Raw genomic sequence first — 18013 nt, forward strand, 5'->3', positions numbered from 1 at the left:
CAAATACAGAACATTTTAGTCAATTCACTTTACTTATGATTAAAAAGAAACTGGGTTATGACAGAAATTTTTAAATTGATACAATTAAGCAGCTAACTTTTCTGAAACCCCAATTTTATATACAGGAATTGTTAAAACCACCTTTTCAGTTATTATTACCAAACAAGGAAAACATACGTTATTATATAAGACTATAATGGTTTTTCTCTTCCAATTTATAATAATACAGTGGAGTGAAATGCCCTGTTGCAGGGAGAAAAAAAAAAAAAATCAATGAAAAACAATTCATATACTATTTTATGTGCCATTATAGGCAACCCTGGATTTCTCGTCAAACATTAGTTTTCATATCACTTCCACATTTAATTGCCCCAGCCACACTACAAAAATAAGTTCAGAAATTTTATACAACTGAGATAAAATTATGAATTAAATCCATACAACAAATATTACCTTTGGTTTAGAATTGAGGGTTGTTCTATGTTCCATCCACCTCCATTTCCAGTGAGCATGGTAACTTGTTTTGTCAATTTATTTGAAATGTCTTCACATTTGTTCATAAGCCTTATAACTACATCCCTTTCTTGGATCAGTGTTTTACAGTGCCATATCAAATCTTCTGATAGGCCGTTAGTTTTGGACATCTTTGTGAACTATGGCATAAAAAGAAAAATAAGTTAATAGCTCAAATCCAGTAAACAGACTGCCAACTTAATTCTTTCATGAGGGAAAGAGTTGAACTTTTACTAATGAGCTTAATCAGGTGCTAAAAGAAGTTGCTTTTTCACTTCATGTCCACATTCATATTCCCATGTTTTACTCTGATATCCTTCTGTCACTTCAAACTTATTATGTTGAAATAAAATATATATCCCCTTCAAAACCGTACAAACCAGAACTTGTCATTTTGTTCCAAATAGCTGTTCTCTTACAGGAGAGGCTCTGAACTAATTGTTAATGTCTCCTACCAAGTTTTATTTTTTCTTCAAAATCTGATTTACTCTTCTCTATTACCAAAGGTACTCTGAAGTTACCTCCACATGGAATTATTGTATAACTGCATACCCAATCTTGCCTCTATCTGTGTTACCTTCCATGACTGTTACATATTATAATAATCTTTCTAAATCATCACTGTTCTATATCTATCATCCAAATGCAAACCCCTAAAGCGATCAAAAATCCAATTACTAGCCATTTGATATTTTACTCCTAAACTGAGACTATCACTTGAAAAGAGATTATATAAACCCAAAGTTTACTATGACCAACTCGGTAACTAGAAAAAGCTTTTCTTTTAAAAGACCAATTTCAATACAACACTTGTATAAATGGTTTTGTGTGAAAATTCATATGAATTTCTCTTTCCAAATGCATCTGTCGTAGTGGTTTCCAAGGCCTGGGGTGGAGGGAGAGGCAGGGTAGTTACTGCCTAGTGGGTACTATTTGTGGTGATGAAAACATTTGGAAATTGATAGTGGTGATGGTTGTACAATGTGGTGAATGGAACTAATGTCACTTAATCACACATTTAAAAATGATTAAGATTGCAAATTTTTTTGATATACATATATTTTACCAGTTTTTAAATGCATTTGTATTTATTTTTCAAAAGCAGACACTGAATACTCCACATGTAAAAGCTATACTAGAATTAAAATTTTTCATATAAATAGCTGCTGAAAAAATACATTCTAAGAATATTACAAAAATATTTTTAGTGAAAAAGATTAGAAAGCCCAATAGTTGTTTCAGAGTTAACTACTCTGGTGGGTGGGAAAAATTCTATAATCCAGAGCTGAATAAATGAAACTAAAATGAAACCATCTGTTTATGGTAAGACCACACATGAATTTGATTCATGTCATCTTACTCAGCGTATTCACACAAGTCACAACAAGAATCACATTAACACCTCTAAATAATCCGTGATCATAGTATTTCCCAATTCACAAAGAAGCTCAAGCAACAGAAATTCAACATTTATTAACAAGATATACTAAGCTAATTTCATAAAAATGTAAATTTAGAATACACATTTTTATACATTTAATCTAGAGTAGATTAGTAAGAAATAAAATATCCAATATATTCTAAAGTCACTTCATGAATTTACTGCATGAGTAAAACAAATTCACACATCACAAAATGACTACATAAATAAGTTATCTGTACACTAGTTTACATTTTCACAAGGACGACATTCAGTCACAATGTGACACTCTACTCTGTACTTTCTAAAGAAAGGCTCTATACATAAACAGCAGGATAAAACAAAAAAAGAAACCAGTGCCTTTAAATTTTAAGGAAACTCTATCAGAGCTTTTAATTAAAATATTTAATTTTAGAAAGGAACTAAAAAAACTACAAGTTAAAAACCCAATCTCATCGTATTGTGTGTGTCATATATTATGTGTGAAAGAGAATCAACAACAGAAAAAAAGGACGGGAATATATGTTGTGTGTCTTAGATACACTAGGAACTACTACAGCGTTTTATTCACTAACTCAATATTCTGAGCAATTCTAAGATAAGTCCACCATAAATTATTAGTCCACCTGAATAAACTAAGGTTCAATTTCCAAGGTCATGAAGCTGGATAAGAGATTCTAAAGTTCATGCACATTTCACTGTACCAACTGGCTCCCTTAATAAAGTAATCCTTAAGACCTTAAATTCAAAAAATAAACTTTTTTTCTTTAATCTGCTACTGTTGTGCCCTTACAATTGAAAAAGTATTACCTAGCTGGTGAAGATACCTGTACACATACACAGTCGCTGTCTCATGTAGTTTATGGTTATTGGGAAAGACAGATGAATTTAAACTTAATTTAAATTTAAATGTATATTAACAACTGGTATCACAAAGGAAGGAAAGAAGAGAATTTCAGGGACACTTAATGGAAGGAAACTAATGTAATCTAGGATCCAGGAAGACCTTTCAGATTAAAAAGGTCAGAAACAAGAAAAAACTTTTCACCCCAAGAAAATCAATTCAACATGCCAGAACCTAAAGAAATAAGAGAAGGCAGGAAGGGTCAGAATCATTTTAATGAATTCTAAATTTAATTTAAGGGCCCTGGCAAGCTATTGAAGGGCCTTAAACCAAATGTGACAAGATATCCTGTTTAGAAAGATCATTTATGAAGACAATATGAAGGTGGCTTGAAAGAGAATACAGAAATTACTAAAAAGGCTATTATGTCTTTGGAAGTAAGAGACAACAGTGGCCTGGGTTAGACATGAGCAAGTTGACAGATTCATAATATTTAGGAGCTGGAATCCATTAAGTGTGGGGAGATAAGTAAAGACCTAAGTATGACTCCCGGATTTCTGGCTTGACCAACTAAGCTATTAGTGGTACTATCGTGATTTACCCAGATGAATAAAAGCAAATTTTAGGGAAGTCTGCTTCTGGATATATTAAATTTGAGGTAGCTGCAAAATTTTGAAGAGGAGAGGACCAAAGAGTAGTTAAACAAACAGATCTAGAACTTAGGGATGAGATAAAGGGTGAAGGGGGAAAAAAAAAAGATGTCTGCATATATGACCATCAAAATCAGATGTGTTGCTGAGATTACTTAAGGACAAAACCAACTCTTTGCTGTCGATTCAATGCCAACTCATAATGACACTACAGGACAGAGGACAACTGCCTCACAGGGTTTCCAAGGAGCTACTGGTGGATTTGCAATGCTGACCTTTTTGGTTAGCAGCCATAGCTCTTAACCACTGCGCCACCAGGGCTCCACTTAATGACAAGCACATGGAATTAGAAGACCGAGAATAGAATCTTGAAGAATATCAACATTTAAAAGAGTTTTAAAACACACTGTGACTAATTAACGTAATTGCTGTCATTAATTTGTACAACTGCAAAAAGCTGAACTGGCAAAAGTTGTGTATATTTACAACAACCACACACACAAAGAGTAGCTGCTAAGGCTGCTTATGTGCACCAAACACCTCATGGGATTTGCTTCCTTGGTTTAGAAGTTTAAGGTCATGATTTCATGGGACATCTCAGTTAACTGGCCTAATAACGTCTTCAGTGCTTCTGTTCCATCTCCGACTTTGCTGCATAGTACCTAGGGTCTTAAAAGCTTGCAAGGTACAACAATTGGTCTCTACTGGCCTGGAGCAACAGAAGAAGGACTCAGAACTAGGAAGAGGAAATGGAATGTGTGGCTACTTGCCTGCATGAACATCTGCCTCATCCTCAGACCAGAACTGGATAGTACCCTGAAACCATAACTGAACATTCTGATCAAAGATTCTATTAAAGAATCCTGATCAAAAGGGGGAAAATGTAGCATAGAATTTCAAATTCTCATGGAATCCAGCATTTCTGGAGCCATGGAGGCTGGATGAACCCCTCAATCTACAGCCTTGAGGTAACCTTTAAACCTTGAATAAAAAAATAACCTTGATGTCTCAACTGGCATAACAAAGTATATCAAGAAAATGTTCTGCATCCCACTATGGTAAGCAGCATCTGGGGTCTTAAAAGCTAGCAAGCGGCCATCTAAGATGCATCAATTGGTCTCAGCCCACCCGGGGCAAAGGAGAATGAAGAACACCAAAGACACAAGGAAAATATGAGCCCAAGAGAAAGAAAGGACCACATAAACCAGAAACTCCATCAGCCTGAGACCAGAAAAACTAGACGGTGCCGAGCTGCCACCAATGACTGCTGACAGGGTACACAACAGAGAATCCTGATGGAGCAGAGCAAAGTGGGATGCAGACCTCAAATTCTAGTAAAAAGGCCAGACTTAATGATCTGAGACTGGAGGGACCCCAGAGGTCATGGCCCCTAGACTCTGTTAACCCCAAACTAAAACCATTCTCAAAGCCAACTCTTCAGACAAAGATTAGACTGGACTATAAGACATAAGGAAACCCTGGTGACGTAGCAGTTAAGTGCTACAGCTGCTAACCAAAAGGTCGGCAGTTCAAGTCTACCAGGCACTCCTTGGAAACTACGGGGCAGTTCTACTCTGTCCTATAGGGTCGCTATGAGTCGGAATCGACTCAACAGCAGTGGGTTTGGCTTTTTTTGGTTTATAAGACATAAAATGATACTGGTAAAGAGTGTACTAAGTTCTTAGCTCAAGTAGACACATGAGGCTATGCGGGCAGCTCCTGTACGGAGGTGAGGTAAGAAGGCAGAGGGGGACAGGAGCTGGTTCAAAGGACACGGGAAACACAAGGTGGAGAAAAGGAGTGTGCTGTCGCACTGTAGGAGGACCAACAATGTGTGTGTAAGTTTTTGTATGAGAAACTGGCTTGCATTTTAAACTTTCACTTAAAGGACAATTAAAAAAAAAAAACCTTGATGTCTTCCTAAAAGCATAGTTTGGCTTAACTAGTTAAGAATGTCTGCCTTGGGTATTGTGCTGTTTCGAGATCTATCGATATGGAATCGAATTGACAAGAGCAACTCAAAAGATCTGACAGAAAACTTAGGGGGCAGTGACTTTATGTTAATGGAGCAGGAACAATTCAGAAAAGGAAGGTGAGACTAGTTATACAACTTGAAGAATGTAATCAATGTCACTGAACTATACATGCAGAAATTGAATTTTTCTATGCTCTGCTACGTATATTCTCAACAGCAACAACAATAGCAAATTGAAAAAAAAACTGTGAAAGAGGAAGAAGAAATAAGAGAAGGTGGTATCAGAGAAGCCAATTTCAAAAAGGAGAACACACTTTTGACTGTTTAAAGAACAATCAACTCACCTAATATCCGTCACCAATTAAAATGAACTTGTATAAAAATATACAAGGTAAATGTTATTTTATCAGCATTTCTCACTGACAGTTTAGAAAAATTAAATATATAACTATTCATAATGGTTATGCTTTATAAGACTTGTGCCAGAAGCACATGGAGAGGTAAATACTCATCTAGTAACATATCGACCACTCAGTAGAAATCTAAAGGCTTTACTGTATCTTTTGGGGTTAGTGTTTAAGCTTAGTGACCAGTACTCACTTACTACTTACTAAAAAAAAAAAACTTAGACTACTTCCTGAGAAATAGATAAGGAAATGAAATATACACTCTGAAGATTTCTCATAATTATGTCATATTGTTACTTAAAAAAGCAATATTAGACTAATAAACCCAAAGTGAGGCAGAAGCATACTGATTCCTCGAAAAGCATCAAGTTTAATTTTTTTTTGACTTAATAAGAATATGATATTAATCTTAAGATATCTGCAAAAGGTATGTTACGTAACAGGTCATTTGGAAAAAAAATAGCATAGCATGATATATGGCATGATCAGAAATAAAAGATTTCTGTCATAACTTTCCAAAAGATGAAGAAATTACAAAAATGATGATCCCAAATTTGCTTAAGCTGTCCCAACTTAAAAAGATTTAAAAATCTTTTTTTCTTCCTTTTACTTACCTTTTTAAAAGCATAAACTGGCTATGGTCATTTTGAAACCACAAGAAAGAGTGAAGAAGGGACAAACAAATCATTACTTTGAGAGCTGGGAAATGAAGGCAAAGAGTTGAGCATTTATTCTGAATTTAGAGCAACATTTAGAGTGGTAATGTGGGTAAGTTCTCTTTATATACAGTTCTTAAGAGAAAAAGTAATGACAGAATTAGAATATTAACTTTGTAACCCCTAATGAACCAATGGAGCCCTGGTGGCACAGCAATTGAGAGCTCAGCTGCTAACCAAAAGGTCGGAAGTTCGAATCCACCAGCTATTCCTTGGAAACCCTACGGGGCAGTTCTACTCTGTCCTAGAGGGTTGCTATGAGTTGGAATCAACTTGACAGCAACATTTTTTTTTTTTTTTAAATGAATTAGTAGATCCAGGTGTGGAGTATCAATAGCCGCTAACATTGCAAAACAGAAACTACTAGACATTATTGTCGTCTTATGAAAGAACACATCACCAACTACGTAACAGTATTAAGAGGGGTCATTCAGCCTTTTAATGATCATTTTCCAGAGTATACCGGCCCAGAAGAACAAGGTATAATAAGAAATGTATAATCTATGGTATAATCCAGACGATGGGAAGTTACAGGACCGATGACCACATTATTTCACCAAATATACAGTAGGAAAAGAAAGAAAGATGGAGCAGAATAAACTAAGAGAAACTTAAAAGATCTATCAAGAAATCTCAGTATGTGGACCTCATTTGGATCCTAACTCAAACTAACTGTAAAAAAAAAAAAAAATTTACAACGTTTAGTATAAGACAGCTGGAAATATGACATTAAACAAATATTTTATAATATTAGGGAAAAACTGATAAATTTTTATTAGGTATGAGAATATCACTGAGATCTTGTTTAGAAAAAAAACCTTTTTGCAATACATATTTAAACTTTTAAGGATAAAACGAAAAAATTCTGAGGTTTGCTTTAAAGTAATTTAAGACAGATGGAGGTAGATGGGGGTACAAATGAAACAAGCTTAGACATAAGCTGATAACTGAAGCTGGTAATGTGTAAATGGGGGGGTTAATTATACTATTCTAATTCTGTATGTTTGAAATTCTTGTAATAACCCTGGGGTGGGGGTGGGGGAGTAGAAAGGCCTATCCTTAATTCAGGATGCTGTAGCAGTCTGAGTTGGTAACTGAGATTTTTAATGTCACTTGACTTTGTGGCTATTTTTGAAGTCGAAATTTCAGAACCACTAAAGTCCATGGAGCTTCCCACTTTCCCTACTCTTTCTCCCACACATACAAGAGGTCAACTAACTGTAGAGATAATTGCTGCTGGTTTGAATATAGATCTATCTGATAATGACCCAATTATTCACTAATGTAAAACATCATCAGTTTTTTGAGAAAAGTTTATTGAATGATAAATTTGTTAGCAGTAGGTTCGGTTGTGACTGACAGTAAAGCTAAAATATCAGGGGTTTAAATAAAACATGTTTATTTCTCTCACATAAATTATGTCCTTAGGAAGTAGGTCAGATTTGGTATGGTGGTCCCCAAATCAAGGATTCTTCTACTGTGTTGCTTCAATATCTGCAACATGTGGTTTCTACCATCATACTGACGTCTCCACCAATAGGAAGAAGGGACTCTACGGATACTTCCCAGAAGTCTTATACTTACATTCCATTGGACAGACTTTGTCATATTACAAGGAACGCTGAAAAATATAGTCTTAATACATTGTGAAGGAGCCCCTGGTGGTACAGACAGTAAAACACTCAACTGCTAACGGAAAGGTTGGCAGTCTGAAACCACCCAGCAACTCCTTGGGAGAAAGACTTGGTGATGTGCTTCCATAACAACTAAAGCCTAGAAAACCCTATACGACAGTTCTACTTTGTCACATGGGTTGCTTTAAGTTGAAATCAAATCGATAGCACCTAACAACAGCAATTTATTGTGGGTAGTGTGTCCAGTCAGAAGTATGATAAATAACCCAGGAAAAAGCAAAGAGAGAAAGAGACCAAATTGGTTTGACCCAGAAAAGTTTGATTCAATATGGCTAGAACCACCATGTTACTACTTTCTAAAGACAAAAAGGATTTAAAAATTCTATTACTTTGCTTCACCAATAAACTGTTTAAGAAACACAAAGCACCTCTAAAACACAGATCTATTAGTAAATATAAAGTTGCTGATGAGCATATAAAACAATCCTGTTTACATAATATGAAATATACAAATCTAGTTATAAATAGATTAGTGGGTTCAGAAAAGTGTTAAGTAGTGGGTATCCTGGTAGAATTTGAGGTGATCTTTACTTTCTTCTTTGTTCTTCCATGTACTGTTTAAATTTTAGACAAAGAAAACAAATCATTTTTTTTAAAAATGATAAAGTCATTTTTTAAGGGAGGAAAAAGAAACTTAACTGTTTGAGTTTCTTTATCACGTGAAAAGCACTGTTTAAATTTTAGACAAAGAAAACAAATCATTTTTTTTTTAAATGATAAAGGTATTTTTTAGGGGAGGAGAAAAGAAACTTAACTGTTTAAGTTTCTTTATCACGTGAAAAAAAGAACTTCGATATGGCCTTGGAAACCCTGGTGACGTAGTGGTTAAGTGCTCTGGCTGCTACCAAAGGGTTGGCAGTTCATATCCACCAGGTGCTCCTTGGAAACTCTATGGGGCAGTTCTACTCTATCCTATAGGGTTGCTATGAGTCGGAATCGACTCAGCGGCACTGGGTTTGGTTTTTTGGTTTTAATATGGCCTTGATTACTCTCTCTTCAATTAGAAACTACAGTATCACTCTAGTGAATGCCTTTTTAAAACAGAGTGAGCAACTGAAGTACCTCTCTTTTGCCACACTGTGTCACTCTTACCAAATATTTTTAAATTTATATAGGAGACATTTTTTAAAAAACTGATTAATTCTCAAATTATTTCTTCTCTACCTAACAAGCAGCATTCTTGAGGACAGAAGTTTTGATCTTATTCATTGCTATAAATATCTGGTTTGTTGTGTACTGTCAAGTTGATTCCAACTCACAGCGACCCTATAAGACAGAGAACTGACCCACAGGGTAAAAAAAAAAAAAAAAAAGGTACCTAGGCTGTATTCTCTATCTCGAGGTCTTTTCTCTCTCAGAGCCACTGGTGGGTTCAAACCACTGACCTTCTGGTTAGTAACCAAGCACTTAACCATTGTACCATCCAAAAACAAACCAAACCCATTGCCATCGAGTTGATTATGACTATAGCGACCCTATAGGACACAGCAGAACTGCCCCCATAGAGTTTCCAAGGAGCACCTGGTGGATTTGAGCTGCTGACCTTTTGGTTAGGAGCCGTAGCACTTAACCACTATGCCACCAGGGTTTCCACTGCACCATCAGGCCTCCTCAAATACCTGGCAGCAGTCTGCAAAGCACTTGGTAGGTGGGAAATCACACTACTCAGAATGCATTTTTAATTTTTTAAATAAAAGTTTACCAAACTTACACAAATTAGACCAAAGTCTGAATACAGCAGTCTTATAAACAAATTTACTGAAGTCATGCTCTTGGAAAGGAACAATTAGGCAACACAATACTTTACGTGATAAATTTAGGCAGATATTTTACAGTAACTACCAAGTAAAGCAAAAAAGGAAATCTGTGGTCTAAATTGCAGTCGATGGGAATAGTACAATGAGGAGTACAAGGTGTTGGATATGAACTAAACCTGGGTCAGCTGTTTCATAAGCTAGGGAAACTGCATTTACATTGATCTAAATGTTAAAGAAGTAGATGCACATATGAAATGTTTTTAGGTTGAGCTATTCAAAAATTAAGGTATTCATGAATCTGTACTGCTCAGTATAAACACACTACTTATTCTGATTAAACTGTAAAGACACAATCTAACAAGATTATCACAGACATAATACTGTCCCCTACCTGACTTTGTACAAGTCTAGACAAAAATTCAGTGCCTGGTGAACTGATGGCATCAAATATGTGAAATCTGCAATAAAAATCCCAATTTTACCATATTAACAGTCCAGGTTTTAAAACTAATTACATTCTTGGCTTGCTACATTTCCAAAGTCTACGTGATTTAATGACGTGGTTTACTTACAGTGAGCACCTACATTACTGCTATTATGCAGAAAAGCTATAGATGGAAAAATTATGAAGAAAATTTTTTTAACAAGCAATGCTTAAATTTGATTCCAAGAAAAGAGGATACAAAAGGATGTAAACATAAATATTCTCTTATGTAATATTTCAATGGATCTATTTTCTAAATAACCAAGTTTTCCTCAAGTAAACTGAAGGTAACTAGAGTATCTAGGAGATCATTTTACTTAAAAAAAAAAAAAAAAAGAAGCGTAATTCTCTGAGAAGAAAATCGTAATAAGGGAAAGTGTGTAATCTGTAGATTTAGAAATTATTATGGTTAGATCACTCTTTAAGTAGCTGATATCCTTATATCTTAAACAAAAACTAATGATCTACAGTGGTTTATTTAAAAGGTACTCTTACAAAATTTTCACACTCAAATTACTTTTACAATAAAATAAGACAGTGAAATACAAATGACTATGTTTAACCTATGCAGGCTAAAGAAACTTCCGTTTTAACAAAAATCATAATTAAACTGTATGTGTGTACTCGATTCATTGGCTCAGTGTGCATTTTTTAATGAAACAAATATTTATAAATTTTAAAGTTCTGCCAAATTCCCCAATCCTCAGGATTATACTTCAATAAAAATTTTAAGAGTTTACTATTTGTAAGTTGTTCTTAATATATAATGCCTTATGACTTTTGTTAAGGCACGACTGACATGATTTAGCCTCAACTAATTCTCATAGGGATTTTAAAATACAGCAGGTGTGAAAATGAAATTAAATGTTTTTGTTTCCTTTGAGAGTTTTTGGAGGTACAAATAAAATCTCGCTGATTAATAGGGAAGGTGTAAATAATACCCCCAGTGCTGTCGAGTCAACTTTTAATAAAAATGTATATAATATTAATTTTTCTTTTGATGATTTTATTAAGTTATTAAATTGCTCTAAATATCAGTCACATTCAAAATTCCAGAGTTAACTGAAAGCAGAAATTAAAAGTTTTAAGCAAATTAAAATTCAAAGCTTATATATACTTAATTGCTAATTTTAGCTGTTCATTTACAAAAACTCATCAGTTACCTATTTAGCTTATATAGCAAAGCACTGTTTTCACTGAACTCAAGTAGTAAGTTTACTTTTAAGATACTTTTCTACTGTGTTAAACTAAATAGTGTTTAGATGGATGGCTAGAACAAAGAATATAGTCTTTCTTTTCAACTTTTGAAAAGGGGGCAAGATGCTACAGGAGGTGTATGTAGGTAATACATAATCTACAGATTCATGTCAAGACTAATTTAAACTATGCCGACTAATTAGTCGGGGAAATATGCTTTCCACATGTTAAATTGCTGAATATTTTTAAAAGCATCTGGCACATATACCTGTGATAAAATTGTATAATTTACTTTTACTACAAGATATTTCGGCAGGTAGTTACAGTGACTAAACACACCGGTGCAGATAATTGCATTCCTTATTAAAGGAGTCAGAATTCCAACAAGCCTGAGCAACCCGACCCTGCAATAACACAGGAGACCATCAAAGACTGACAAAAAGAAGAACGAACAGAAGAACAAGGAAGCCCTTCAGCAAATACTTTAACAAATCACTCAGGCAAAGCCAGACAAGTTTTGAAAGGATTTGCTTTGACAGATGTTCTCTGGAAAAGAAAAGGCTTTGGGCAAAATGAAGTTTTTTTTAACTACAAAATACTAGTAGTGTTTTTTCTATATTTTTAAATATTTTAATTTTTTTAAGAATGCTTTTTACAACCATTGTACAGGGACTCTGCCCTACTGCCACTGCAAGACACTTATCAAGGGCACTAATGCTAATACAGGTTTGACACAAGTATAAAATTAACCACAAAAGCAACTCTGCTTCATAACTTAGGGAATAAAACTTCCCCAAAATTTTATAAAGCACAGTCACTTCATCTTAAAAAGCTGTAAAAAATCATCAATATTGCATTCACAGCAGGGCCTATACACAATTCATGCTATAAAAGCACATATTCTCACAGAAGTCAAGCCAGAATTTAAAAGACAGAGTTCTCAGAATTTCTCTGTATAATTAAGATTTGGTGATTACTTAAACCTACGGTACTTAGATTTCAAAACTCAAAATACAGGTACTTTGGATAAAATCTGTTTATAAAAAATCCAATTCCAGAAAATGATCATGCAAATTGTACTTACCAGTGCTTATGCCTTCCCTTTACCTAATGCCTGGTTTCTAGGCTTCCACACACTTTTCTAGCTTTCCAATAAAAAATGCTGAAGCCTGTTACACTCCATAAAAATGGCCGCGTTGTTTAACCAAGAAAAACATGTTAGAGATTGAGCTGTCATTTTTAAAAGAAAAAGAAAATAAACAATTGCTTCTTTTGTGGTGAAGCATAATACACGTAGGCTGGCATTTTGAATCATGGAGCTCCCCTGGATATTGTAGTACAATTTCTGCCACATTCTTGCTTTCTGCATGGTGTCTCAGCAGTAACAGATCAGAACAGGCTAGCAAACAACTCCTTCCTAAATGTAAGCTCTAATTTCACCTTCTGCAGTGAAATGAACCAAGTTTCTATGCAAAAGAATGAGTGACAGTATTCCCAGCCAATCAGCTTGGGTTTTTTCAGGAAAATCACCCCTTAATTCATTCAAAATTAGGTCATATGACACTGTTTGAAATACTATTGGCTTACAACGAAAGTAATGTTTGACTCTCCACAGGATAAGGCCACCCATCTATGCTTCCCTGGGCTGAAGACACCTTGACTATAAACGGTACTGTGAATTAAACACACACAGTGGAAAAAAAAAAAAAAGAATGTAGCCTTACCAGAGTTTCCCAACTATTAAAGGGCCGGAGTTCTGTTATCTTCTGAGCCTTTTTCTGAGAACACTGAGGAATCAAAGTAAGTTCACCAATTGAAGCATCTTGAAGGAAGTGAAGAATTTTACCTTTATAACCATCCTCCATCACTTCTTCACCACTACTATAGTCCTCATCAAGTGAGCTACCGACATCAGAACCTGAATCATATTCAGAGTCTTCAATAACTCTCTTAGGGTTAAATACATTTTTTTTACGTTTCTTGTTAAAACCATTTTGTGGTTTCATGGAAAATTTCTGTTTCAGCTTTGTTTTAGCTGAGTTTTTAGGATAATTTTGACTCCTCGAGGAAACTTCTTTTCCATATGGACCCTCACTTTGTGAGGCATAGTGCATATCTGTGTACAAAGACAAAACATACTTATTTAGAAATATACGAATTGAGTAAAAATAAAGATCTAAGACTTCAAATAAGGTAAGAAAAATATTTAAGCATTTATATTTTCCTTTTGAATCAGAAGAACAGAGATAGAAATTACTTGCCAATCTTGATACACTTTAAAGAGAAATACTGAAGTAGAATTTGGATTTATAAAATGAGCAGAAATCATTAGTTTCAAAAGCAGATAAAATAACTTGCTTTTTAAAATGAATTAAATATAAATTTCCATTTTCTAACAAAGTCCCTGAGAACTTACATGGCAGCTGCTGCATATCCCTAAGATGCCAGATGTTACTTAGCAGCCCCATCCCTCATGCCGAAACTGAGGGGTATAGCAAAATAATGCTTATCCTACTGTGAAGCTTACTAGTGAAAAGCTGTCTATATTTCAACCATCCGTATTATAATTAATTTTTTCCATCATGACTTCTACTATTCTAAGTTTACTTTTATTTGAATCTATTACATTTCTTGGAATTCTAAGAAGCCCACGGCTAAAGCCATACTACTATTTTATGAACCAGTAAGAAAATAAGTACTAATTAATCTCTAACACAATACTTTATTACTTGAATGATTTTTTTTTTCTTACTCAAGAGCTTCTAGGCTGCTTATTATCATTTACATTATTCTTATGTATACATAAGATATATAAGCAAAATAAATTGGACAAGGTATTCCCCAGATTTCTTCACATTCATAATCTATCTCTTCTGAGATTATGGCTCAGAGATCTTTTCACTCAGAATTGGTGGTACTGGTGGTTTTCTTTTCTCCCCACAGTATCATTTTCTGTCCCACCAAGTGCTTCGACAGTATAGCACTTCTTAAAATAATTCATTAAAAAAACTAAAGTCTCTGTTCTGGACTTTTAAGCTGGTTTTGCAATTATGAAGAGCCAGTCTACTTGATTCTTGCTTAGGGATGTCACTAAACATATGTGATTCAACTCTTCTCTACCACCTCTCCTCTACAATTTGGTTCCTAAAGCTCAGAGAATCCCGCTGCGGGTTCAGGGACTTTCTTCCATGCCAATGGTACACGTTTCATATGGTACTTTTCATATTCACAGAAGTACAGGCTAAGACATCTACATTACAGTGAATGTAGACAGCAGCAACTCTAAAATCTATCCTGATTGAGGGCTGTCTAATATAAAAAATATTTATTTTATACTTGATAAAACACAGTAGTTTAAAAGTAGCCTTAACTATCAAGAAAGCTTGGCCAAATAAAGAGAGATATTATCCCACTTTACATCACCATAAAGAACAGGTCAAAACATTTGGAAATTGATACTTCAAAAAAAATTAAATCATTATTTCCAATGCCTTTTGCAATCCCATTCTCTGATTACTGACATGTTTTGCTATTTTCTAATACAGTACAATGTAGAATATAATGGGAAGTATGTATTTTCTGTAATTACCTTGGTCTTCTGCAAACACTTTTAAAGATTCTAAAGCTTCTGTGTACATCCATTCATGTTCCTTGAGTACTTCTCTTAGCTCCTGGAAATAAGTCATTGATCTTTTTGTTAAAAAACGCAAATTAGAAACTTGAAAAGAAAAATTCAACATTCTTTTTAAAATAAGTTAATTCTTCCTTGAAAACTTACAGAATTCATATGTGATTTTATACTTTTTTTGTTTTACATTTGTTTTATACATGCTTTGCATATATATACATTTCAACTCTGCAATGCTACAATATGAAAGGGAAAGAAACTTGATTATTTCTGCATTTTTAACTCTCTGCAATGCTCAAAGCTGTAGAGGATCAAGAAATGTTTGCTCAATTAAAAACAAAGCTTCGACATGTAGCTAGGCTTTTCCAAACGCCAACTTCAAAACATGTAGTTTCAACATACCTAAAGAACTAGCATAGCAACAAAGTTTTGCATTTAGCTCATTAGAATTCAGTAGGTATACTACTTGTATATATAATCAAATAAACCAAGAAGTATAAATGTATCCCAAATATTAAACCAGTATGTGTGTCTATACATTAACATATGATTAAAAAAGAGGCCCCTTTAGCACTGGCAAACTTGGCATTGGTCTTTAGTGACACTGAAAATACTCTTACGATACGGGAAATAGAACAAAATATTAAGACAATGAAAGGCAGTATTAGACTTTAAAATTCCTGCCAGAAATTTATAGAAAGAGAACACGGAAAAAAACTAAAGCAGTTGACTTGATGGGGGCAGGGTTATAGGTGACTTTCTAAATGATTTACACTTTATAAATGAGTTAACGGTTATTATGATTCTGTTTGTTATGGTTATACTTAGAACACTGATAATATAATCAGCAAACAAGGGAAGTAATGTAAAGAATAAACCAGCAGTATAAAAATATTTTATAACACCCTGAACTGTTAGCCCAGAACTGGAACCATTCCCGAAGCCAACTCTTCAGACAAAGATTAGGGTGGACTGTGAGACATAAAATGATACTCGTGGAGAGTGCTTCTTAGCTCAAGTCGATACATGAGACTAAATGGGCAGCTCCTGTCCAGAGGTAAGATGAGAAGGCAAAAAGGGACAGCTGGCTGAACGGACACGGGAAATCCAGGGTGGAAAGGAGGAGTGTGCTGTCACATTACAGGGAGAGAAACTAGGGTCACATAACAATGTGTATGAGAAACAAACTTGAACTGTAAACTTTCACTTAAAGCACAATAAAAAGAAAAAAATATTTTATAACATTAATGAAAGAGAATTTGCAACTGGAAAAATGCAAAACACTTAAAAAAAAAAAAAAAAGGTTTTTACCAAAAAGACAAACATTTAGTACCCACTGATTCAGTTTCCTTAAAAGACTACTCACCCGTTTATCAAAATTTGGAAATTCCTTTTGTAATTTCAATACGATACTTTCCTGCTTTTCCCAATTATTGCTAGATTCTGCAGACTCATTTGATTCTTCTCCCTAACAGGGAGAAAAGAAAGAGAAGCAATTTAAGAGTTCATCACTAACAATGGTCTTAAGGTTATTAATTTGTATTGTGACTTGATTTGGAAATTGGCACTTTTAATCTAGAAGAATTCAAAATGATTCTTTCTGTTCATGTGAAAATAGATTTATATCTTAAGGATAAAAAAAAATGGCTGGTTTAAGGTTACTGAAAGACCTTGATAACATATCTGATAACTCAAACTTTATTCATTATACTCAGAATGAATTAATATTTTTCACTAAACTATTTTTTTAAACTTAAATATCTACTTTACTACCATTTCGAGTATTAGCATCTGTGAAAGGATGGGATGGGGGGTGTTGTGGTGGTGGTGGTAGCTGCTGTTGAGTCAGCCCCCAACTCATGGTGACCCCATTCACTACAGAAAGACACCCTGCCCAGTCCTGTGCCACCCCCATGATCAGTTGCAGACCTGACTGATGTGATCCACAAGGCTTTCTTTTTTTTAATATATGCAAAAAAGTACATTTTAATACATTAATTAACAATTATTTGTTAACTCTTATCTGGGCTAAAGGACTATATATAAATCAGTGCACCTAGAACTTTTTTCTTCTTTACCTTCTATTTTTCCATAGGGTTTTACTGGCTCATTTTGGAAGCAGATCACCAGGTCTTTCCTAGTCTGTCTTAGTCTGAAAGCTTCACTGAAACCTGTTCAGCATCATAGCAATACACAAGCTCCTGATAGATGGGTGGTGGCTTTGAATGAGGAGCACTGGCTGGGAATATTCAACTTGGGTCTCCCACATGGAAGGCGAGACTTTTATCACTGAACCACCAAATGCCCTCATTTGGGGCTGGGGGCTAGAAACATTTAAAACAAACATTGCCTAAAATGACTACCTGTACATTCCCTTAGTACTCTGGGAAACACTCATACAACACTCAAAGTTCTATCTGAAGATTAATCCTTTAGCAATAGTATATAAATGGATGACAAAATGCTTTAAGTATACTGGAGAAAGTTACCTCTAGTGGAAGTGGGAAATAAGGGAGGAATGTAAGTGATACCATTTACTGAGTTTTTAATATACTACAGTTCAATATTATACATTCTCTTTAAATTTTCAGTGTAGGAATTATTTCACTGTAAAACTGTACAATGGAATAATAATTGAGACACAGAAGTGCTGGCTAACTCGCCCAAGGTTATATAGTTAGTAAGCAGCTAACACAGGATTCAAAGTCAGACATGGCTAGCTTCAAAA

The 18013-nt window shown here is 34.6% G+C and overlaps 1 protein-coding gene across 6 annotated transcripts in view; it reads right to left on the minus strand.

Moving 5' to 3' along the window:
- The window catches only part of SMARCAD1 (SWI/SNF-related, matrix-associated actin-dependent regulator of chromatin, subfamily a, containing DEAD/H box 1), a 91779-nt gene that overhangs the window by 29906 nt on the left and 43860 nt on the right, over window positions 1–18013 (minus strand). For all 6 annotated transcript variants that reach the window (XM_064285535.1, XM_064285534.1, XM_064285537.1 and 3 more), the window contains 4 exons: window positions 16652–16753; window positions 15247–15328; window positions 13382–13773; window positions 454–653 (listed from right to left, as the gene is read on the minus strand). In XM_064285535.1, coding sequence (XP_064141605.1) covers window positions 454–653; window positions 13382–13773; window positions 15247–15328; window positions 16652–16753 — 776 coding nt within the window. The remainder of the gene's footprint in view (window positions 1–453; window positions 654–13381; window positions 13774–15246; window positions 15329–16651; window positions 16754–18013) is intronic.

This window comes from Loxodonta africana, chromosome 5 (assembly GCF_030014295.1).
Source record: "Loxodonta africana isolate mLoxAfr1 chromosome 5, mLoxAfr1.hap2, whole genome shotgun sequence".
Classification (NCBI taxonomy): Eukaryota; Metazoa; Chordata; class Mammalia; order Proboscidea; family Elephantidae; genus Loxodonta; species Loxodonta africana.